The sequence below is a fragment of the Pyrus communis genome, chromosome 5 (assembly GCF_041283825.1).
Source record: "Pyrus communis isolate YQ-2024b chromosome 5, ASM4128382v1, whole genome shotgun sequence".
NCBI lineage: Eukaryota > Viridiplantae > Streptophyta > Magnoliopsida > Rosales > Rosaceae > Pyrus > Pyrus communis.
In genome coordinates this window covers 1404185-1427146 of record NC_142569.1, presented here as the reverse complement: position 1 = coordinate 1427146, position 22962 = coordinate 1404185, and the positions used below count along the sequence as shown (strand labels likewise).

Genomic DNA, 22962 nt, shown 5'->3' with positions numbered 1-22962 from the left:
TTCGGAATAATTTCGGTTTGGATTTAGGATTTTTTCGGTTTGGTTTGAGATTTTCGGAAATTTTTTTCAGCTCTAATCTTTACCCACTTCCTTTTGGGATGATGCTTTTCATACTGCAAATTATTTAATCAATTATTTACCCACTAAGGTCTTGAATGATGAGTCATCATTTCAAAAACTCTTTCTATTCTTGCAGTACTTGGTTGTGAATGTTTTCCATATCTTAAGCCATACAACTCCAACAAATTACAATTTCGTTCAACACGTTGTGTCTTTTTAGACTACTCATTAAATCAACAAGGTATAGGTGTCTAGACTTATCTACAGGTCGCGTCTTCTTATGACGTCATGTCGTATTTGATGAAATTACTTTTATAGAAACCAACTCTACTCAGTTTTCTTCTTCTACCTAGTACCTAACTCACGTAACACCATAATTAATATTGACCCCACATGCCCACAATCACTCCCATTACCCCGACATCACCTAACCCATGTCCTACTCCTACGCCTCCTTCTGCCAACCCCACTCCCTCCTCCTTCTCAGTTCCAGTCAACAATCTACCTTCCACACTTAACACCATTATTAATATTGATCCACTAGTTTCTTTCCACCCTGCGAACACAAGTACATCCACTGTTACCTCTTCATCTCAGAGGCCCACCCTACCTACACATCCCATGGTTACTCGTGACAAGGAGGGGATTCACAAACCTAATCCCAAATATGCATTTATTTGCCTATACAACTAATGATGTGGTTGAGCCTACTTGTTTTACCCAGCCGGACAGGCTATGGCAGACAAGTTTAATGCCCTTCTCCTTGGTTCCATTTCACTCATCCATGAACGTTCTTCCGAATAAATGGGTGTACAAAATTAAACGGCATTTGGATGGTTCCATACAACGATTTGTGGCAAATGGTTTTCATCAACAAACCGAAATTGACTACAGTCAAACTTTTAGCTCGTTGTCACACATGCCACTATCAGACTACTTCTTTCCATTGCCCTGCACTACAACTGGCCCCTTCGCCAACTTGACATTCAAAATGCCTTTTCACATGGTTCTTTGACGGAGGAAGTGTATAGCGCCAGCCCTCTGGCTTTGTTGATCCTCAATACCCCTCACATGTTTATCATTTGCATAAATCTTTATATGGTTTGAAGCAGGCTCCTCGTGCCTGGTTTCACCGTTTTTCTCAACATCTTGAGCACTTGGGCTTCCAGGCATCTCTGGCAGATTCCTCATGGTTTACTATTTTCCATGGCACCACAATAATTTATTTTGCTTATTTATGTTGATGATATCCTGGCTATGGGCAACAGTTCACGTCACCTCAACCAACTTATTGCCCAACTCGGCCACATGTTTTCAATGAAGGCTCTTGGCCATTTACATTATTTTTTGGGCATGGAAATCAAGAGGACTCCCACTGCCATGTATCTCTTTGAGTGATGCATATCTGGAAATGAATCGTAATTCCAGTTTTATTCATCGAGTAACTTGGTTGCAGCTCGAAAGCAGAGATCAATTAGTTAATAGAAAGATAACTCCCCCATGGAGATAAACAGTTACAACTCTAAAGCCTGAGCATGCTCCGCTCCTTTAGAAGCAATTTTACTAAAAACATATACACACCAACATGAAACAAGAATACAAAATGATGACTTGTGCTACAAAATAAATAAAAAGTTTGCTACCATATGGTTCATAACTAGCGAGCATAGGGTTCAGTAATATTTGAAGGATCATTTTTTGTCACATAGACCGCAGGGGTTCTGGATTCGGATTCTTCAGACTCTACCAATGTCAATCCATTGTTGTTTTGCACATGAAATCCAGGTTTTGAGGGTACTGAAAGCGTGATAGAATGGTTATTAAGCATGGATACAACTGAAGCTGATGTCGGTCTGTTGACAACATTTTCTTGTACACAAAGTAAACCAATGTGGATGCATCTCGTCGTTTCGATTCTTGAACTCGTTGTCAACATCGGATCTATGACATTTGAAATTGTAGACTCCCTCCAATTTCTCCAGGCCTAAAACGTACATAAATATACACAATAAATAAATTTTACCACTTTGCCTTACAGTGGGAAAAAGAGGGAATCCACTAACTTGATTATACTATTACTCACATAGCTTAGAAGGCTCTCTTCATTCTCGCCGTATCGAAAGCGACCAATCTTTTTACCACTAACAATTTCAAGAATCAGGACGCCAAAACTGAAGACATCCGTTTTTACAGATAAATTCCCATGATGTAAATACTCCGGAGCCATATATCCACTGCATGATTATATTTCAATTTAAAATTTCAAGTTCTTCTTTTGAATTCTAGTGTAAACAAAGCAGAAAACCAAGGTGTAAAAGTTAGCTTGCCATGTTTATACAATACTTACTAGGTTCCCACAATTGCTTTTGTATTTCCTTGAGTTTGATCAACAGCAAACAATCTTGCCATACCAAAATCAGCAATTTTTGGGTTCATATCTTCATCTAACAAAATGTTGCTCGCTTTGAGATCACGATGAATAATTCGAACACGAGAATCTTCATGAAGGTAAAGAATCCCTCGAGCAATGCTTCCTATGATCTTGTACCGTGTTTCCCAATCCAAATGCATATGATTGTTGGGGCCTAAATATTATTTCATTAGAATGATACATATGCGTGTGCGTGCGTGTCATATTATCTATAAGACGTTACTATGAATTATACCGAATTTGAAGTGAAGAAATATACCAGAAATGAAGTGATCAAGACTTTTGTTTGCCACATATTCGTAAATGAGGAGTCTTTCTTCTGCTTTTAAGCAAAATCCTAGGAGCCTTACTAAATTTCGGTGTTGAAGCTGAGCAAGTAGCATGACCTCATTCGAAAATTCACGATCGCCTTGTTCAGAATTCTTAGCGAGCCTTTTTACGGCTATAAGTTGCCCATTCAGTAGGCTTCCCTGAATGTGTAAAGGAGAAAAAATAAGGAAACAATTCATAGGTAATCTTCTTTCTTGTGAAAATTTATTTATTTTTGTTTACCTTGTAAACAGCTCCAAATCCACCTCTTCCAAGCATATTTGCATCAGAGAAGTCATCCGTTGCAGATCTTATAGTGTCAAAGTCATATTTCAACGATTCCACAAGACTGATTTCATCTGAGTTATCCTTATCTGGAAAAGGAAACCAATTAAATTAGCAAAAGTTTCAACAGCAGATGAGATAGTGTGACATAAGAGTTGCACTTACCTTCAACTTCAAGTTTTACCCCTCGTTTCTTCACTCTCAGGTAAACGCATATGCTGCTGAGGATGGTCACAAAAGCGATCAAAACCACGACCACCACGATGATGATGATTACTTTTGTGTTACTCTTCTTTGCAGCTGGAGGTGGAATATTTACTGGCAAATCGGCTGTGGACTCATAGAAAAGACTAACCTCATACCTTAGGTTACAGCTGGGTTTAAGAACTCTTCCTCCTTGCTTTCCACCACAACATATGGGAATATTTGAGACTGCTTTTGTAAGGCAATTGCTGCAGTTTAGTTGGTTTATATCTGGAGTGCACTGGACAAGTGCATATATAGTTTCACCTCCCGGGACAGGTGCATGACCTGCTGCAAATTTTTTAGTAGAGTCCCCTGATGCAGCTTTTTCAATTAACGTACTGAACAAGGGGTTAAGCACCAAGTCAAACTGTGCAGGATCCTTAGGAGGATTTGGGCTAGGCACAAATTGTATAGGGTCCGCTTTCTCAATTCCGAATATCAAGTTGTTCGAGTATCGAACCATGCAAGGCTCTTTCCACATGATTGCTTCCTTTGGATGAGTAGAACAATTTTGCAAGAGAGCATTTATGGAATCATTGAGACATGTATGGCAAGCGTCCTGTGAGAGGTCTCCTCTGCACAATGCAATGGCGTTGACTTTGTTGGGGTCTTGTCCCTTGGAAAAATTGTAAAACCCGGAACTGATTTCGGTGTTTGTGGTGAAGGAGGAGAGGAGGCTGTTGAGGTTATTTTGGTACATGCCGCCGGGCGTGTAGGTGCCGGTATCGGAACATTTCCAGCAGTAGGTTGGATTATCTGTGCAGATACCGTCATTTTGGGAAGTGGTGGGAGGAATAAGGTTGAAAAGAATTGGAAAGATGAAGATAAGCAATGATCTTGAGGATCCCATTTCTCTCTTGCCCGCGTCGGAAAGTATCAACTTGTCTTCAATTATTGATTTTCATAGACGGAATAAGGTTGAAAAGAATTGGAAAGATGAGGTGGAAGATGCTAAGAAAAATCAAATTAAACAGAAGACCTTGGTTCCTCGACTCAAATGTCACTATCGACCCAGCTGGTTTCTTGACCCTTAATTAGATTTGCAGGTTTTGTTCCCTTGATCAATTATGGCGTATAGTATTTGGTTTGACGATCATTACAACAATAACAAGTTTTATTTCGTTAAATAGGGTTGGTTATATATATAATTTTAAAAAGGTCATTATGCTCGATTTTGCACCAAATCTTTTGTTAGAACTCCACGTTTTTCTTTAAACATTCTTTCCAAATCTTCTTATGTCTTTCTCTACTTTTTTTATTCTAAGCCTCTATCTCATAATTACATTTTCTAACTATATAGATCTTTCATTCACATATCTAAATTACTTTAACAAATTTTTCCTCTTCTCATATTCGATTGCGGCTTCTCTTCCAATGATGGTAGCCACAATTTAGTTTCAAACTCACAACAAATGCACACTTTTTACAATTTATATCAGTCATAACTAGAGATCTCCTCCAATCAAATAGAGACTAATCTCACTGAGAAGTGTAAACAGAGTAGAATTGCAGTTATGCATGTGGTTGATGTGTATTGGTCCTTGCCATTTCAACTTAGAGTGGTTAAGTTTGTTACAAGTCTGTTAGTTTTTCAAATGTGTTAAAATAACATATTGTAAAATGACTCTCATTACATTGAATTGAATCCGAACAATTACATTCATCTCTCTTCTTTCTCAGCTCACTTCTCTTTCCTTCATACCATTCTTTGATCTTAGTATTCTTCTTGTTTGATTAACCTTCAACTGTTAATATGGTATCAGGACTAGCGACTCTGTTGTGTTTCATAGTTTAACAAATCGCTAGTTGGTCACTATCTTGTATTAAATCGAGAAATAGACCAATTCCTAATTTTTTTTTTTTTTTTGAATAAAACCTTGAAGAGACCAATTCCATTTGAAGAAAGAAAGGTTCTGTCTTTTACATTTCTTTGTGACATAAGCTCATAGGTATCACTGGACTTTTTCTAAGGGGTACCTCTCAACCTTTTATCATTATACGCGGAATTCATGTTTTGGCACCTATTGGACTAATCAAACTTTGAAGGGAAGTTAGGCCTAGTGTGACTGATTCATGAGGAAGATTGTGTTGTGGGCCAACCACAAAGAAGGAGGAAATAATGATGTATATGTAAATGTGCATGTGTTTTGCGACGGGTGTTAAATGTATTAGTCACCACATGCATGAATAGTTTTTACACAAAGCTTTGAGATACTATCCAAATTTGATAACTACATACCTAATCTGTCATGTGTGGAGTTTTACCACAAAAAAGTTTCAGTATTAGTTAGAGTAGGGTAATCATATTTAAATCAAAAATTTTCTTTTTCCCCTAACGATGTGGGGTTGCCAATTGCCAACACGTTTGGCTTCAGCCTCCAGCTAAAGTGGATGCATCGCAAAGTATTTGCTATTACAGCGCGATGCATTTCCATCAATTTTGAGCTTTACTAAATTGCAGCTTCTTAGAAATTGATTCATTGGAAACTTTAACATGATTTGAGTGATAAAATCAATTGGGACCTTTAGGTGGACAAGGACCAGGACCAGGACTTGGACAAGGACCAGGAGCTCTTGGTGCAGGCGCCGGTAATGATGTGGCGTTTTGGAGGAGTTGAATTTTAGAATGTGATATCCACACACCATTTTTTACTTCTCGCATACCTTTTTAATTTTCGACCGTCAGATTGGATGAATTGAAGAAAATTAATAGACATAAATTAACAAAAGTTGTGTGAGAAGTAAAAAATGATATGTGGATAGCACACCCCTTGAATTTTTTGCACCCATTCTTGCCTGTGTCCCTATGTGCCTTGCTTAATTGAGTGACACCTGTCTTTTTACTCACTACAAGTCTACAGCTAACACTGTTAACTTGCCAATATTTAAAATAATAAAAAATAAACCAAATATTCAAGAAACAACCCTAGCAGCCTAAAAAGTAGTCTCTGTGCATAAATTATTTTCGACGCCATGGCCAATTTTCTCTGGCTCAATTCTGTTTCCATGTTCTGCAATTCCTGCGATTCATGACCGTTAGGTTGGTTTTAAGTCGACCTCTTCTCTGGTCATTGCCGGCGAGATTTTGCGTAGCTTTCACATCGAAATTTTTATCAGTGAGTTTATGAACAGAGATACTGCAAAATTAAAGCCCTACCTCTCGTACTCCCCCCGTCGCTCTGTAATCTGTATTCATTAGGTTTCAAAATCGCAGGCCATAGCTTCGGACTGCTGCGACATCAACCTCGGCGGCCGACTGGTACCGCGAAATGTACTATTTTGGAACTGAAAGAAGGAAAATGAGTAAACATCAACAATTTAAATATGGTGCGGCAATTTTGAGAGAGTGGGAAACGGCCTGTTCGGCAGCGATGTGGAGGAGAAGAAGTACGGCGGCGGGTATGGTGGCTGACTGATGTGGTCGAGTGGTGGCTGTCGTCTGAGTTGGGGATGAAAGTGGCTGATACGTATTTTTTCAAAAAATTTCTTGAATATTTTGTTTATTTTTTATTATTTTAGATATTGTCAATTTAACAGTGTCAGTTCTAGTTAGGAGAAGGACAGGTGTCATTCAATTAAGCAAGGCACAAAGGGGCCACAGGCAAAAATGGTGCAGAAAATTTGAACTCTCCTCCTCCGCCTAAAGGTACTGATTGATTATCTAATTCAAATCATGTTTAAATTACAAACATTAAATTTTGGCTGATGTTATTAGCATTTCAAAATAATTATTGTTCACTCCTCTTCGCATGATAATCGTGTTGAAATAATATCTGGTAAATGTTTTGGTGCACCTTGAACACGACCACTTAGTATTATTATTTTATTTATTTATTTATTAATACACCTTAAAATTGAGACATATCAATTATATTTGGTACTAATACATACTTATTTAATTTGGGTAATGTTAAAAGAGAATAAATTTATAGATAAAATTTACAAACTAAATGATATGTTAGCAATAGAAAATAAGCACGTTTATCAACGCTTAAGTAATAATCAAATCATTAACTTCAATATCATTTAGTTTACAAAATTTAATCTTCCTATTATTACTCATTTAATTTACCTCCAAAACGAGTTGAAATTTTTTGCACCGTTTTTGCCCATGGCCTCTTCTGCCTTGCTTAATTGAATGACACCTGTCTTTCTACTAACTGGAACTAACATTGTTAAGGCACATATTAAGGCCATAAACTCTATCTGGTCCATTTCCAGCGGAAGTATTGTACAGCTTGGAAACAGAAGGATTTGAACTTTGAAGGCAATGAATTGAGCAGGCTGTGGAGGTTTTTGAAACGTACTAATTTCGACTTGGACATCATAAACCATCAAATAATAGTAACATTTGCTTTGGATTTTGTGGGTTTTTATTTATTTATTTATGTTACATATGAGATTAGCATGTCCCATTGTCCCATAGGTCACACAACTAGAATTAAACTTCATTGCCTAGCCTGCTCTCCATATGTATGCATGCCTAATTTTCGGACATATCAAATTGAAATTATGAGTTTCATTTTCATTCAATTCGGTCATAAAAAAATAAAAAAAAATCAAAACTTCAACATCCATCCCCGATTGAAAAAACTTTGAATTTCAGACTTTGAAGTGTTGCTATGTCATTCAATTGTTTGTACCAAAGGAAAAAATCGAGTTGTTCACTCGATTCAAGTATTACGAGTGCATGCTTACAAGGATCTTATTGTATCTTGGAGAGTAGTGCGCTAACATGCTACACCGAGACATTGTCTTCAAGGGACAAAATCTACTTTTAATAACAATGATTACACGTTTCAATCTAAAATCTTGTTCTAATCAAGCATCGATGAAGAGAGGTTTCTACCATACCAAGGATAAGTATTTTGTCATCATTATATTAGTTTTATCTATTTTAATATTTCAATGTGAAAGACTATTTACTAATATTCATCTGATACGATTTGTTGTAGAAGAAGTAGCATTCGTATCACAAATATTTCGAACCGTTTGCTCGATGGTTGAAGGTTAGTGGTGCAAAAGGCATGCAGATTGCATGCATGACTATAAATAATAGGAGGCCCTGAAAGCCTCTCATAATTTGCGTTGATAGATTCAATGTTTTCTCTTTTCTATGACTAATTCAGAAAACATAGTATTTAATTGGAAGAGGGAAGACATCCACTAGTTTTACCGTAAAAGTTTTCTAATAAGTTATAGGAATAACGACACCAACTTGAAGCAAGAATACAAAAAGATGACTTAACAGCACGTTGAATGTTCGGAACCAGATCTAAAACTTAAATAACATGACTTTTCTTTGAGTGATGCTTATCTGGAAATGAATCGTAATTCCAGTTTTTATTCATCGAGTAACTTGGTTGCAGCTCGAAAGCAGAGATCAATTAGTTAATAGAAAGATAACTCCCCCATGGAGATAAACAGTTACATATCTAAAGCAACATGAAACAAGAATACAAAATGATGACTTGTGCTACAAAATAAATAATAAGTATGTTACCATATGGTTCATAACTAGTGAGCATTAGGCTCAGTAATATTTGAAGGCTCATTTTTTGACACATAGACCGAAGGGGTTCTGGATTCGGATTCTTCAGACTCTACCAATGTCATGTCCGATCCACTGTTGTTTTGCATATGAAATGCAGGTTTTGAGGGTACTGAAAGCGTGACAGAATGGCTATTAAGCATGGATACAACCGAAGCTGATGTCGGTCTGTTGACAACATTTTCTTGTACACAAAGTAAACCAATGTGGATGCATCTCGTCGTTTCGATTCTTGAACTCGTTGTCAACATCGGATCTATGACATTTGAAATTGTAGACTCCCTCCAATTTCTCCAGGCCTAAAAAGTACATAAATATACACAATAAATAAATTTTACCATTTTGCCTTGTTGTAGGAAAAAGAGGGAATCCACTAACTTGATTATACTATTACTCACATAGCTTAGAAGGCTCTCTCCATTCTCGCCGTGTCGAAAGCGACCAATCTTTTTACCACTAACAATTTCAAGAATCAGGACGCCGAAACTGAAGACATCCATTTTTACAGATAAATTTCCATGATGTAAATACTCAGGAGCCATATATCCACTGCATGATTATATTCCAATTTAAAATTTCAAGTTTTTCTTCTTTTGAATTCTAGTGTAAACAAAGCAGAACACTAAGGTGTAAAAGTTAGCTTGCCATGTTAATACAATACTTACTAGGTTCCCACAATTGCTTTTGTATTTCCTTGAGTTTGATCAACAGCAAACAATCTTGCCATACCAAAATCAGCAATTTTTGGGTTCATATCTTCATCTAACAAAATGTTGCTCGTTTTGAGATCACGATGAATAATTCGAACACGAGAATCTTCGTGAAGGTAAAGAATCCCTCGAGCAATGCCTCCTATGATCTTGTACCGTGTTTCCCAGTCCAAATGCATATGATTGTTGGGGCCTAAATATTATTTCATTAGAATGATACATGTGTGTGTGATATTATCTGTAAGACGTTACTATGAATTATACCGAATTTGAAGTGAAGAAATATACCAAAAATGAAGTGATCAAGACTTTTGTTTGCCACGTATTCATAAATGAGGAGTCTTTCTTCTGCTTTTAAGCAAAATCCTAGGAGCCTGACTAAATTTCGGTGTTGAAGCTGAGCAAGTAGCATGACCTCATTCGAAAATTCACGATCGCCTTGTTCAGAATTCTTAGCGAGCCTTTTTACGGCTATAAGTTGCCCATTTTGTAGCCGTCCCTGAATGTGTAAAGGAGAAAAATAAGGAAACAATTCATAGGTAATCTTCTTTCTTGTGAAAATTTATTTATTTTGGTTTACCTTGTAAACAGCTCCAAATCCACCGCTTCCAAGCTTATTTGCATCAGAGAAGTCATCCGTTGCAGATCTTATAGTGTCAAAGTCATATTTGAACGATTCCACAAAACTGATTTCATCTGAGTTATCCTTATCTGGAAAAGGAAACTAATTAAATTAGCAAAAGTTCCAACAGCAGATGAGATAGTGTGACATAAGAGTTGCACTTACCTTCAACTTCAAGTTTTACCCCTCGTTTCTTCACTCTCAAGTAAACGCATATGCTGCTGAGGATGGTCACAAAAGCGATCAAAACCACGACCACCACGATGATGATAATTACTTTTGTGTTACTCTTCTTTGCAGCTGAAAATCACAAGGGTGCGATTATGAAGAATCACACCGTATAATCGCACGGTGATCAAACATTTATTACGTTTTAAGCTGAAATATTACCAAGGCTAATAATTTTAGAACCTCTATTTTTAACCTCTTGCGCTCCTCATGTGAGTGCAGAAAAAAATTCTAATTACTCAGTTTGGAGAGCATATGGCTAAAAGGCAGGAAATGAAAAAAATTCACCGTACCTTCTTTGGGTGCTGGTGCTGCTGGACCTGGAGGTGGAATATTTACTGGCAGATCGGCTGTGGACAAATAGAAAAGACCAACCTCATACCTTAGGTTACAGCTGGGCTTAAGAACTCTTCCTCCTTTCTTTCCACCACAACATGCGGAAATATCTTCGACTGCTTCTTTAAGGCAATGGCTGCAGTTTAGTTGGTTTATATCTGGTGTGCACTGGACAAGTGCATATATAGTTTCACCTCCCGGGACAGTTGCATGACCTGCTGCAAATTTTTTAATAGAGTCCCCTGATGCAGCTTTTTCAATTAATCTACTCAACAAGGGGTTAAGCACCAGGTCAAACTGTGCAGGATCCTTAGCAGGATTTGGGCCAGGCACAAATTTTATAGGGTCCTCTTTCTCAATTCCGAATATCAAGTTGTTCGAGTATCGAACCATACCATGCACTGTCCACATGATTGCTTCCTTTGGATGAGTAGAACAATTTTGCAAGAGAGCATTTATAGAATCTTTGAGACGTGTACGGCAAGCGTCCTGAGAGAGGTCTCCTCTGCACAATGCAATGGCGTTGACTTTGTTGGGGTCTCGTCCCTTGGAAAAATTGTAAAACCCGGAACTGATTTCGGTGTTTGTGGTGAAGGAGGAGAGGAGGCTGTTGAGGTTCTTTTGGTACATGCCGCCGGGCGTGTAGGTGCCGGTATCGGAACATTTCCAGCAGTAGTAAGCATTATATGTGCAGATACCGTCATTTTGGGAAGCGGTGGGAGGAATAAGGTTGAAAAGAATTGGAAAGATGAAGATAAGCAATGATCTTGAGGATCCCATTTCTCTCTTGCCCGTGTCAGAAATTGTCTAACTTGTCTTCAATTATTGGTTTTCATAGACTAGATGAGGTGGAAGATGCTAAGAAAAATCAAAGTAAACAAAAGACCTTGGTTCCTCGACTCAAATGTCACTATTGACCCAGCTGGAATCTTGACCCTTAATTAGATTTGCAGGTTTTGTTCCTTTGACCAATTATGGCGAATAGTATTTGGTTTGACACCAATAACAAGTTTTATCTCGTTAAATATGATCGGCTATATAAATAATTTTAAAATGTCATTATGCTTGATTTTGCAGTAAATTTTCTGTTAGCTCCAAATATTTCATGTTTTTTTTGAACACTCTTTCCAAATCTTCTTATATCTTTTTTTGCTCCTTTGTTCAAAATAGAGATCTCCTCCAATCAAATAGAGAGTAATATCATTGAGAAGCATAAACAGAGTAGAATTGCAGTTATGCATGTGGTTGATGTGTATTGGTCCTTGCCATGTCAACTTAGAGTGGTTAAGTTTGTTACAAGTCTATTAGTTTTTCAAATGTGTTAGAATAACATGTTGTAAAATGACTCTCATTACATTGAATTGAATCCAAAAATTCCATTCATCTCTCTTCTTTCTCAGCTCACGTCTCCTTCTTTCATGCCATTCTCTGATCTTAGTATTCTTCTTGTTTGATTAACCTTCAACTATTAATATGGTATTAAGGCTAGCGACTCTGTTGTGTTTCATAATTTAACAAATCGCTAGTTGGTCACTATCTTGTATTAAATCGAGAAATAGACCAATTCCTTTCTTTCTTTTTTTTTTCTTTTTTTCTTTTTTTTTTTTAATAAAACGTCGAAGAGACCAATTCCATTTGAAGAAAGAAAGATTCTGTCTTTTAAATTTCTTTGTTACATAAGCTCAACTTTTTATCATTATACGTGGAATTCATGTTTTGGCACCTACTGGACCAACCACAAAGAAGTAATGATGTAAATGTGAATACACTTAACGTACTTGACTCTCCCACCGCCATACTTTCAGCCACTCAGAGTTTTCGATATTTTTTCTTTCCATAAATTACTGTAATTGTATTGATTTAAAAATGCGTCCGTGTTTTGCGGGGATGTTGAATGTATTAGTCGTAACATACATGAATAATTTCCACATAAAATAACTAAAATGATGTTGAAGCACCTAAGAACCAATGAACAATTGGGACATCTTACTCATGAGACAGACCAATCCCTATTGAACAAAAGTCATATTTCTTCTTCAAATTGAATTGACATCATTGATAAATCAATTAAACATTCCTACTGGCAAATAATTGACTCAAGAGTTGAGCAGATATATAGGGATTGGAAAAAGGGGAAGCAATTAAACTATATAATTTAACAAAAATAAAGGTCAACTCAACTCTTCGAATTAAACCATATATCTAATTTACCAGAAAATTTTAAATTTACAGTTTACTTGATATAAGCACTTAATTTTCCTATTTAAAACAGTTTACCCAATCTTGATAAGTAAAATATAGCTTAAGCTTAATTTATTAACAGCTTAATGCAGTTCAAAAATATTTTCTATTGTGGCAAGAAGGAGAAACTACAGCCAACCGGCCTTTACTTTTTACTTTTTCCAGATGCATATGTACTGTTTACCTGCACCCTCATACCACGTGTCTTGAGCTGTTACCTATCCTCCACTTGCAGCAGTTTTCCTCCTCCGCATGGGAACCTCTTCTGCACGACTGGACCAAAAAGAGGGAGAAAAACAGTATTAGGAAAACCATCACACTAAAGATATTTTCAAGACAGTGCACCCAAGACTCCATATATCCACAGCAATGTTTGCACCACTAGAGTTCTGTACAATCTGGGCAAGCAACCGAAATGAAGACTTAAGTAAAACCATCAAGAAGCATGCGAAGGAGGAGAAAAATACAGTAACCAAAAAACTCACCCTCACACACTTATCCTGTGAAGCTCCATTTGATTGCTCTAATCTTCATTAAGAATATTGGTACCAGTCAAGATACATTACAAACTTTAATTAAAGAAAAGAAAAGCCAGAAAAGTAGAAATCCAACACAATTAATGTAATGAGAAGCATATGAAATCATTAAAATAACATATTAATACTACGATGTAATCAAACAATGATACTTCGACATTAAAACTAAGCTAAACAGACGCGTAACTTGTTAAATTGGGGGAACAAAAACCTTTGAACTTGGTGCATTGAAGCACACATGTAGTCTTAACTGTGCAAACACTATTTTGAACATTCTGAGATCCCCAAAAATGCGAGGACACTACCAGAATATTTCTGTTTCGAAAGGTGAAAGGAACGTAAAAAGTTGCTCTTAAATATTATTCACTATTCCCACCTTGTATACATAATCAACTGATTTACCATTAAATTTTCATTCCAACTATTCTACCACATTGTGAAACACAGAAAACTGAAGCTCAATTAACAAATTACATTAAATCTAAATATTGAATTGCAAACCAACCATTGCCATGTAATAGATAGTAAAAAATTTGTACCCAGTTCATCCAATTCAATCTCGATCGGCTCCACACCAAGGCTTCTAAGCAACGATTTGATCTCAGATGAGTACCTTCAAAGACAATTTGCAAAAGAAAATTCCAATTCAAATTTCTTGAAAAGAAACCAAATTTACAACAATATCAACACCCGAATTGTAAACTTACGTGTTTCTGTCACAATGCTTTGATCCCAAATTATGTTCAGACATTTTGATGTGAATATCTCCACATATGCACATAATATTCATTATATCAGAAAGGGAGTTACCGTTAGTTTGTCATGGCGAAGAAAAGGAAAAAGGTTACCGCATAGTTACCGTTAGTTCTGTTATTTGATGTTACTGCAAGCTTGGAGCCACTCGGGGTTACATTCTCCTTATCTGCAATCATACAAATCAATTCCAAGTTCAAACGGTTTTAAAAGATATATTAAAAAATAGTACCAATTAAGGAGAAAGAAATGGTAAGTATAAAGAAAGAGGAGGGTGTGTACGGACCTAGAACTTGTGCAACAATTTTCAGAGGCTGTGTAATCCTTAATATCCATGATGAATTTATCAAGCAAGACTTCTCGAGGTTCCTGATATCATTAGAAACTATTTATGTGTCAAGAAAATCCATTATTCAAACTGCAGACAGGTCACAGAAATCTAACTTATGAATCGTCTCATGAGCACCTGGGAGTGGGTGAATCCCGGTCTTGAAATATGATGTTTTAAAGAACTGATGAACACGAATATCGGCTGTCAAAACAAAGTAGATAACCAATCACGACCATGCTTAAAAGAGAGAAAAAAAAAAATATGGCAGGAGAAAAAAAAAAAAAAGAAAGTGCAAGTAAAGTTTCAGCAGTAATCTCAAAACATTTATCAGTTGTAGCATGCGTTTCTAAATGCCATCTCAACATCCAACATATTACACAATTCCATAGCACACAACAATCCAAAAACAGATCAAACAGTTAGCAAATGTCTGAATTAATAATTTGACCATTAAACTAAACGAATCCGGTGATTTAATGCAAAGATGGACACATTTGTAGTACCTTCATCACATGAACAGTTCCATATCTGTAACAGAAACAAAATTTGATGCATTAGGATAATGTTCAAGGAAATGTAAATATTCCCCAAGAAAGCACATCAAAGAAAAGTGCAACAGAAATGTAAAATTTGGCACCTTTATTGTTCGTAATAGCAGGATGGCATCAACTTTCAATCCTGGCACAAAGCCAACAGTCAAAAGGATGTCATAGGTCACATCCTTTGCTGGTGTAGAGCAATCTTCATCACTTCCATCACCACAAACCTCTCCCCACCTAACCTAAACAATCACATTTCATCTGAAATCAGTACATGAGTACAGACTTGAACTTGCTGCAAATTAATAAACAAAAACACGGCATACACGAAAAACACAACCACGAAACCTCTTTGAATTCATGGGTAAGAGCATCTCTTTCAAAATGATGAATGGAACACTGGACCCCAATTTTTTTTTTTATATCTGTAATTTCAAACAAACAACAAAAGAAAATCCGTAATTTGCTTCTCTTAATTAAAATGTATCTAAATTATATACTAATTAAGATTAAGGTGTTTATATGAGTAAGAACACATACATGCTTGCAAATGTCATACAACCCAGACCCAGTTCCAATATTAGCCACAACCAAATGAAGCCGTATCGGCTCAGCGAGAACCTTCTCGATAACCTCCTTCAACGCAACCTATCAATTCCAACACAAAAATTGAGAAAAGTGCTAGAAAATTTGAGCTTGTGATTTTCTCGGAAACCAAACAGGGGTCTAGACTCAAAAGCAAACCTTAGGCGAGGGGTGGGGTGGAGAGAGAGTGCAGAGCTTTGAGGCAATGCACCTTTGTTTTTTACGCATGGTGCCGATGCACCATTCCAAAACCTTTTTTTTTTATTATTTTTTCTTCTTTTCACATGGTGCCAACGCACCATTCCAAAAGCTGTGTGCTTTTTTTTTCTTTGAGCTCCGTCGGGCCTCAAATTCACAGTTTTTCCTTAGTTAAAATCTCTCTCTCTCTCTCTCTCTCTCTCCCTAAAAAACAAATCCCAAATCGTGCGATCTGGGCGCAAGAATGGAAGGAGGGGGATCGCGAGTGCATGGAGGCAAAGGCGGTGTGGGGTGCGGCGGCAACTGCGGGCGGAGGAGGGACTGGATCTCTTCCATTTATCTGTGGGTGTATCATCAGTCTTGACGTCGAACTCCGGCGAGAGCCGTTGAGTTCGAAGCCAGAGTTTTACATTTTTTTTAATTTTTTTTAACTTTATATTATGGTTGACGACGCCCTGACGTCAACCCATGTCACATGACCTTCGGGCTCTCGGGCTGGCAATCCCTGCTGGGCCTGTCGCTCGGGCCTAGCCTGTCCCTTGGGCTGGCATACGCTGGACCTTATCCCCCGACCTATTTGGCTCTGTTCCATCCCCAGTCCACCGGGTACAGCACGGTGAAACTGCTCTAAAATGACCCATAATCCTAGCTTTTTTTTTTTAAAACTGTTGTCAGATATTGTCAAAAATATCGTTGGTTATCTAAAATGGCTTTCAACTATTTTAAAATGAATAATGCTAGAAGGACCATTTATTTAAATCATATATATATATATATATATATATATATATATTGTAAAACACGTGACGTAATTGTTAATTATTGAGTTATTACTTAAGCTCTTGATTAAGAAACTTATTTTTTATTGATGATATATCATATGATTTATAAATTACATGATGTGGTGGTTGATAGCTTTCATTACAATCATATTACTTTCAGATAGGCCAAAGACCCCCAACTTGTTAATTACCACCTACACAATTCGACATGTGTGAGATTTATCACAAAAAACCTCGGTATTAGTTGGAATAGAGTTAATATATTTAATCTCTTATTTTCTCAGAGATACAATTGATGTGAGATATGTCAACATTACTTACCACACTTTTGGTTGGCTTGCCTTTTCCGTAGAAAAGGTCAGGCCCGTACCTCAACTCACAGCTTGGTGAAAAAATCATACCCCATGTTCTTCCCTCACAAGTCTCCTGATACCCACCAACAGCCGCCCCCAAACACCTTTGACAGTCGGCCCTATTTACGTCCGGAGTGCATTGCATCAAAACAAAATATCGACATCCCTCCGTCGCCTTTCTTGTCATCCCCGGTTGCAAAATAAATTGGAGTCGTATTCCCAACAGCCTTGTTCACAAGACCATTCATCAAACTCTACAAGCTCTGATTAGGGAGATTTAAAAACATATGTAGTGGAGAGATTCTGAGAAGACTTGCACTACGTTTCAAACTCAATCACTGGATTTAAAGTATTATGTTGTGTTTATTGATGATTTTTCTAGATACTCATGGTTATATCCATTAAAACTAAAATCAGATGTTTTTTCTACCTTTGTCAATTTTAAAAAATTAGTTGAAAATAAGTTTAGCACCACAATTAAATCCTTTCAAACAGATGGTGGCGGATAATATATTAATAACAATTTCAAAACCTTTTTTACCATCTTGGTATATATTATTGTTTCACATGTCCTTAACATCCCGAATAAAATGATGTTTCAGAACGTAAACATTGTCATATTGTTTAAACCGGTCTTACTCTTCTTGCTCACCCATCCTTACCCACATCCTTTTGGTACCGTTTGGTACGTGGGACGGGACGGAACAGAGTGGGACAAGGCGTTCCGTCCACGTTTGGTGCGCCTAAAACGGGTGGAATGAGCTGTTCCAAGGGACGAGTTTTGGGTGAATTTTCGTTCCACCTCACCCCCCTGGAACGACTCGTTCCACATCCGTGGAACACAAAATTATAATCTCTCCGTCTCCTTCTTCTTCCTCCTTGTTTCCATCCGAGGGCATCTTTGCTCCCGCTCCGTTCCGTCCCGTGTTGTCCCGTCCCGTCCCGTCCCATTCCGTTCCGGCCCGTCACGTCTGCATACCAAACGATACCTTTGGGATGATGCTTTTCATACTGCAAATTATTTAATCAATTATTAACCCACTAAGGTCTTGAATGATGAGTCATCATTTCAAAAACTCTTTCTATTCTTGCAGTACTTGGTTGTGAATGTTTTCTATATCTTAAGCCATACAACTCCAACAAATTACAATTTCGTTCAACACGTTGTGTCTTTTTAGACTACTCATTAAATCTACAAGGTTATAGGCGTCTAGACTTGTCTACAGGTCGCGTCTTCTTGTCACGTCATGTTGTATCTGATGAAATTACTTTTATAGAAACCAACTCTACTCAGTTTTCTTCTTCTACCTAGTACCTACTCACGTAACACCATAAGTAATATTGACCCCACATGCCCACTTTCACTCCCATTCCCCCGACATCACCTACACCTACTTTTTCCATCCCTAAGAGCAGCTCCAGCGGGAGCAACTGCTCGAGGGACAGGCTGTGGAACAGTGCCTGATTGCCAGAGGGAGGAAGTCCAGCGTTAGCTGGCAAGCGAGCCCGAGCAGGCCCGAGCTCCAGGCCGGTGGATTCCTGCCAGCTCGAGCGCCCGAGGGCTGTCTGACGTGGGCTGACGTCGTCGTCCTCTTCTTCGTCATCGTCGTCCTCTTCGCCCTCATCCGCGCCGTCGTCCTCGTCGGCGTCCTCCTCTTCTTCGTCTACGCTGTTGTCGGATTTGGACTCGGACTCGGACTCGGACTGCGACTCGTACAGCTCCAATTGCTCGGCGATCAAAGGCTTAACTTCTTTTTCCTCCACAACTTCCTCCATAGCCTTCATCCTCTCAAAGCTCACACAAATTTGCAGAGAAAATCTCCTCTTTGTATTCTTGAGAAAACCAATTGGGATTGGATTTGGGAAAGTGAATGAGACAGAGGGAGGGAGGGACGAGAGAGGAGCTGCCAATTGGGATTGGATTGCAAATAAAATTATTTTATAAATAAATAAAATACTAATATTTTATTACCAATTACCGGGGCTATTCAAGTGCAACGGTGGAGATACAAAAGGTGATTACTGTTTATTAATGGTAATTACTGTTCATGAGGTGGATTAAATAGTGAATAACCAGGAGGAAGGGCTCCTACACTGGAAGTGCTCTAATGCTACCCCACGCCACGTCCTACTCCTACCCCTCCTTCTGCCAACCCCACTATCAATCCCTCCTGACACCCCACTTCCCACTCCAACCGTCCCTTCTGCTAACCCCACTCCCTCCTCCGTATCAGTTCCAGTCAACAATCCACCTTCCACACTTAACGCCATAATTAAGAGCAACTCCAGCGTTGGAGCCCTCCCCCTGGCAATGCACCATTCAATCCACCTAATGAACAGTAACTGCCCTTAATGAACAGTAAATAGCCCTGGCAATAGAATTTGCATCTCCACCGTTACACTTCAATAGCCCTGGCAATAGGCAATAAAATATTAGTATTTTTTTTATGTATAAAATAATACAAAATAATTTTAATTGTAATATCGGATAAGATTTTTAATCGTTCTCGTTGCGCCACGTGTCATTATCCGAAGTATTATTAAATAATACAAAATAATTATTGGTAATTTTTTTATGTTTATGTTTATGTAATTCTTAGTATATGTAATTTTTTTATGTTTATGTTTTATGTAATTCTTAGTATATGTATTATAAGAAGAAAACAGAGTCACACTTCGTGTGGGTTTTAATCTATGTAAAGGACTTTTAATTAGAACGATGGACTTTTAATTATTTTATACAAGGACTTTTAATTAGAACGATGGTCATGGTCATGGACTTTTAATTATTTTATACAAGGAGGAAGAGGGTTTGTTAATAACTCACCAAGGAGGCAGAGGGTTTGTTAATAATTTTCATGTCGTGAGGAAAGCAAGGAGGCAGAGGGTAATTCTTAGTATAAATAACTTACCAAATTAATTTGAATAAATATTCAACAAATTGGAAACAACATAAATAATACAAACAATAAATAATAAATTACAACCCAAAGTGATTGGAAAATTATGGGCTCCGATTACAAAAAGTACTCTATTCATCATCACTTAACCAATTTGTGGTGCTAGGATGATCTTCTCTTGCGGTGCTAGAACCACCTTGGCTTGCTATCGTTTCTCTTGCACGCCTCCTTCGCACCACATCCGCTTTCTCTGACTTCCAAAAAAATTTAGAATTTAGAGACTTCCCTTCTAAAGACATGTTCATAATCTCACGATCTTGTTGAGCCCGTCTTTCTTCTCTAACATGTTCCCTTTCTTGCCTAAGTAGCTCTCTTTCTCTCTCATTAGCATAAAATTCTCTCTCAACAGCTGCTGCTTTTGATGCCTCTCTAGCCTTATCAGCCTCATCTTTCGCCATTTCCCTCGCCAAAGTCAATTCACCTTGGCGAGTAAATTCTTCCATGAACTTTGCATAATCATTCTTGGAAGCACCCCCTTTTCTCTTTGAAGCCTTCTTACCTTGAGGCCTAATTGGAAAACGGGTTGAACCCGACGCTTGTTCAGGGAGGGGCGTTTCGGGCACTTCTTCTGCATCATCTTCATGAACATGATCGGGTGTAGAGTGTAGAGGGGTGCTGTTCATGTGCACTTCTGGACCAACTGGCACAACTCTAAATTTAGGACAATCTTTGACAATATTCCAACATTCCCACCGGTTGAATGATTTATTTTTGCTTTTGGTTTTGGCAGCGTACCAAGCTTGTGCTTGAAGTTCCTACACAATAAAAATAAGTAACAAATAAATAATTATAATGAAAATAAGTAACAAATAAATAATACAAACAACATAATTATAATGTAAGTCGGTAACAAATAAATAATACAAACCATAAATAATAAATTATGTAGGTAACAAATAAATAATACAAATAATAAATAATAAATAACAAATAAATAATACAAACAATAAATAATAAATTATGACGGTAACAAATAAATAATACAAACAATAAATAATAAATTTTGTACGTAACAAATAAATAATACAAACAATAAATAATAAATTATGTACGTAACAAATAAATAATACAAACAAATAATTATAATGTAAATTTGGGTATCAAATAAATAATATATTGTTACCTGATCCGAGTAATTTTCCCCACTTCGAATATTACTACTAGCTTGTGCCAAGGCGTCTCTCCACGTACTAAACGATTGGCTAAGTAATTTCCAACGACTGGACATCGATTCTTTGGTTCTTTTCCCACCAATTTTCTCAAGAAAATTGGTATGAATAAGACTCCACATTTCTCGCAACTGCATCTCATTACCCGTAAGGGAACTATGAGTAACTTCAACCCAGCTAGTACACAACGCAACATCTTCAATAAGCGACCAATTCGTACTTGCACCAGTGGTCATTTTGTTGAAAAAAAATGGATTCAAACTTTGAGACAAAGAAAGGAATGTCATTGAAAGTAGTTGAGAAAATATGAAATTGTTGTGTAAGGTAGATGATAATGAGAATGTATTTATAGAAAAGTAAAAACAATTTTTTTTACAATTTTTTTTCAGATTTTTCAGATATTTTTTTGAATTTTTTTGAATTTTTTACAATTTTTTTAAAATTTTTATTCAATTAATTAATCTCTGCCGTTGGATATAAAAAAATTTCAATTCCAACACTCCAGATTGTGCCACGTGTCACAACGGTAACTTTTCAGATTTTTAAAACTATTTTTTCATTTATTTTTTAATTTATAAAGCATTTTAATATCCACCGTTGATCTCAGATCGAACGGTGGATATTAAATCTGACTTAATTTTTTTTTTTTACCGTTGAGATCGAACGGTCCACATTAAGTGACCGTTAAGATCTAACGCACCGTGGGAAGCCACGTGGCTTCCCAACGGTAACTGACGGATTCTTTTTTTTTCTGATTTTTGTGTTGGCGACGCGCCCCCACGCGCGGGTGGGGTGCACGCGCCTGACACAAAAAAAATAAAATATTGCGCTAACGCCACCCTTGCGTCAGCCTGAAGTCACGCCCACCTCGGGCTCTCGGGCTGGCAATCCCTCACGGGCCCGGAGCTCGGGCCTCCCCCTTCCATCGAGCTAGCCCACGCTGGAGCGACGCCACCGGCCCTCGGGCCCTTGTTTTGGAGCCTGTCCCCCGAGCCAAACCCAACGGTGGGAATGCTCTAATATTGATCCACTACTTTCTTTCCACCCTGCGAATACAAGTACATCCACTGTTACCTCTTCATCTCAGAGGCCCACTCTACCTACACATCCCATGGTTACTCGTGACAAGGAGGGGATTCACAAACCTAATCCCAAATATGCATTTATTTGCCTATACAACTAATGATGTGGTTGAGCCTACTTGTTTTACCCAGCCGGACAGGCTATGGCAGACAAGTTTAATGCCCTTCTCCTTGGTTCCATTTCACTCATCCGTGAACGTTCTTCCGAATAAATGGGTGTACAAAATTAAACGGCATTTGGATGGTTCCATACAACGATTTGTGTCAAATGGTTTTCATCAACAAACTGGAATTGACTACAGTCAAACTTTTAGCCCGTTGTCACACATGCCACTATTAGACTACTTCTTTCCATTGCCCTGCACTACAACTGGCCCCTTCGCCAACTTGACGTTCAAAATGCCTTTTCACATGGTTCTTTGACGGAGGAAGTGTATATGCGCCAGCCCTCTGGCTTTGTTGATCCTCAATACCCCTCACATGTTTGTCATTTGCATAAATCTTTATATGGTTTGAAGCAGGCTCCTCGTGCCTGATTTCACCGTTTTTCTCAACATCTTGAGCACTTGGGCTTCCAGGCATCTCTGGCAGATTCCTCATTGTTTACTATTTTCCATGGCACCACAATAATTTATTTTGCTTATTTATGTTGATG

At 37.7% G+C, this 22962-nt stretch overlaps 4 protein-coding genes across 11 annotated transcripts; all 4 read right to left on the bottom strand.

The window, feature by feature from the left end:
• Positions 1–1510: 1510 nt before the first annotated feature.
• On the bottom strand, positions 1511–4440 carry LOC137721060 (cysteine-rich receptor-like protein kinase 15). Its single transcript, XM_088693623.1, has 6 exons — positions 3251–4440; positions 3044–3174; positions 2751–2961; positions 2408–2645; positions 2144–2294; positions 1511–2044 (listed from the first exon to the last, which is right to left on the bottom strand). Exons 1-6 carry the CDS (start codon positions 4179–4181, stop codon positions 1718–1720), a joined length of 1989 nt encoding a protein of 662 aa, XP_088549749.1. The 5' UTR covers positions 4182–4440; the 3' UTR covers positions 1511–1717.
• A 4254-nt stretch (positions 4441–8694) lies between these two features.
• On the bottom strand, positions 8695–13191 carry LOC148696527 (cysteine-rich receptor-like protein kinase 29). 2 transcript variants are annotated; one of them, XM_088693621.1, is made up of 7 exons: positions 10736–13191; positions 10380–10514; positions 10173–10303; positions 9881–10091; positions 9548–9785; positions 9281–9431; positions 8695–9181 (listed from the first exon to the last, which is right to left on the bottom strand). In XM_088693621.1, the coding sequence occupies exons 1-7, from the start codon at positions 11556–11558 to the stop codon at positions 8849–8851; spliced, it is 2022 nt and encodes a 673-aa protein (XP_088549747.1). In that variant the 5' UTR covers positions 11559–13191; the 3' UTR covers positions 8695–8848. The 2 variants fall into 2 exon arrangements, with proteins under 2 accessions (XP_088549747.1, XP_088549748.1); XM_088693622.1 differs by having other exon boundaries at positions 9281–9368.
• Positions 12962–16032, bottom strand: LOC137729518 (uncharacterized). Of its 7 annotated transcripts, XM_088693632.1 has the most exons (12): positions 15923–15955; positions 15719–15826; positions 15527–15603; positions 15277–15415; positions 15143–15167; positions 14775–14840; positions 14595–14693; positions 14415–14477; positions 14263–14320; positions 14095–14168; positions 13505–13542; positions 13284–13417 (listed from the first exon to the last, which is right to left on the bottom strand). In XM_088693632.1, exons 3-12 carry the CDS (start codon positions 15550–15552, stop codon positions 13334–13336), a joined length of 672 nt encoding a protein of 223 aa, XP_088549758.1. In that variant the 5' UTR covers positions 15553–15603; positions 15719–15826; positions 15923–15955; the 3' UTR covers positions 13284–13333. The 7 variants fall into 7 exon arrangements, with proteins under 7 accessions (XP_088549755.1, XP_088549752.1, XP_088549753.1 ...); XM_088693629.1 differs by lacking the exon at positions 15527–15603 and having other exon boundaries at positions 12962–13292; positions 13505–13547; positions 15277–15420; positions 15923–16032; XM_088693626.1 differs by lacking the exon at positions 15527–15603 and having other exon boundaries at positions 12962–13292; positions 15277–15420; positions 15923–16032.
• A 4058-nt stretch (positions 16033–20090) lies between these two features.
• LOC148696526 (uncharacterized) lies at positions 20091–21420 on the bottom strand. Its single transcript, XM_088693625.1, has 2 exons — positions 21180–21420; positions 20091–20811 (listed from the first exon to the last, which is right to left on the bottom strand). Exons 1-2 carry the CDS (start codon positions 21360–21362, stop codon positions 20128–20130), a joined length of 867 nt encoding a protein of 288 aa, XP_088549751.1. The 5' UTR covers positions 21363–21420; the 3' UTR covers positions 20091–20127.
• Positions 21421–22962: the final 1542 nt, after the last annotated feature.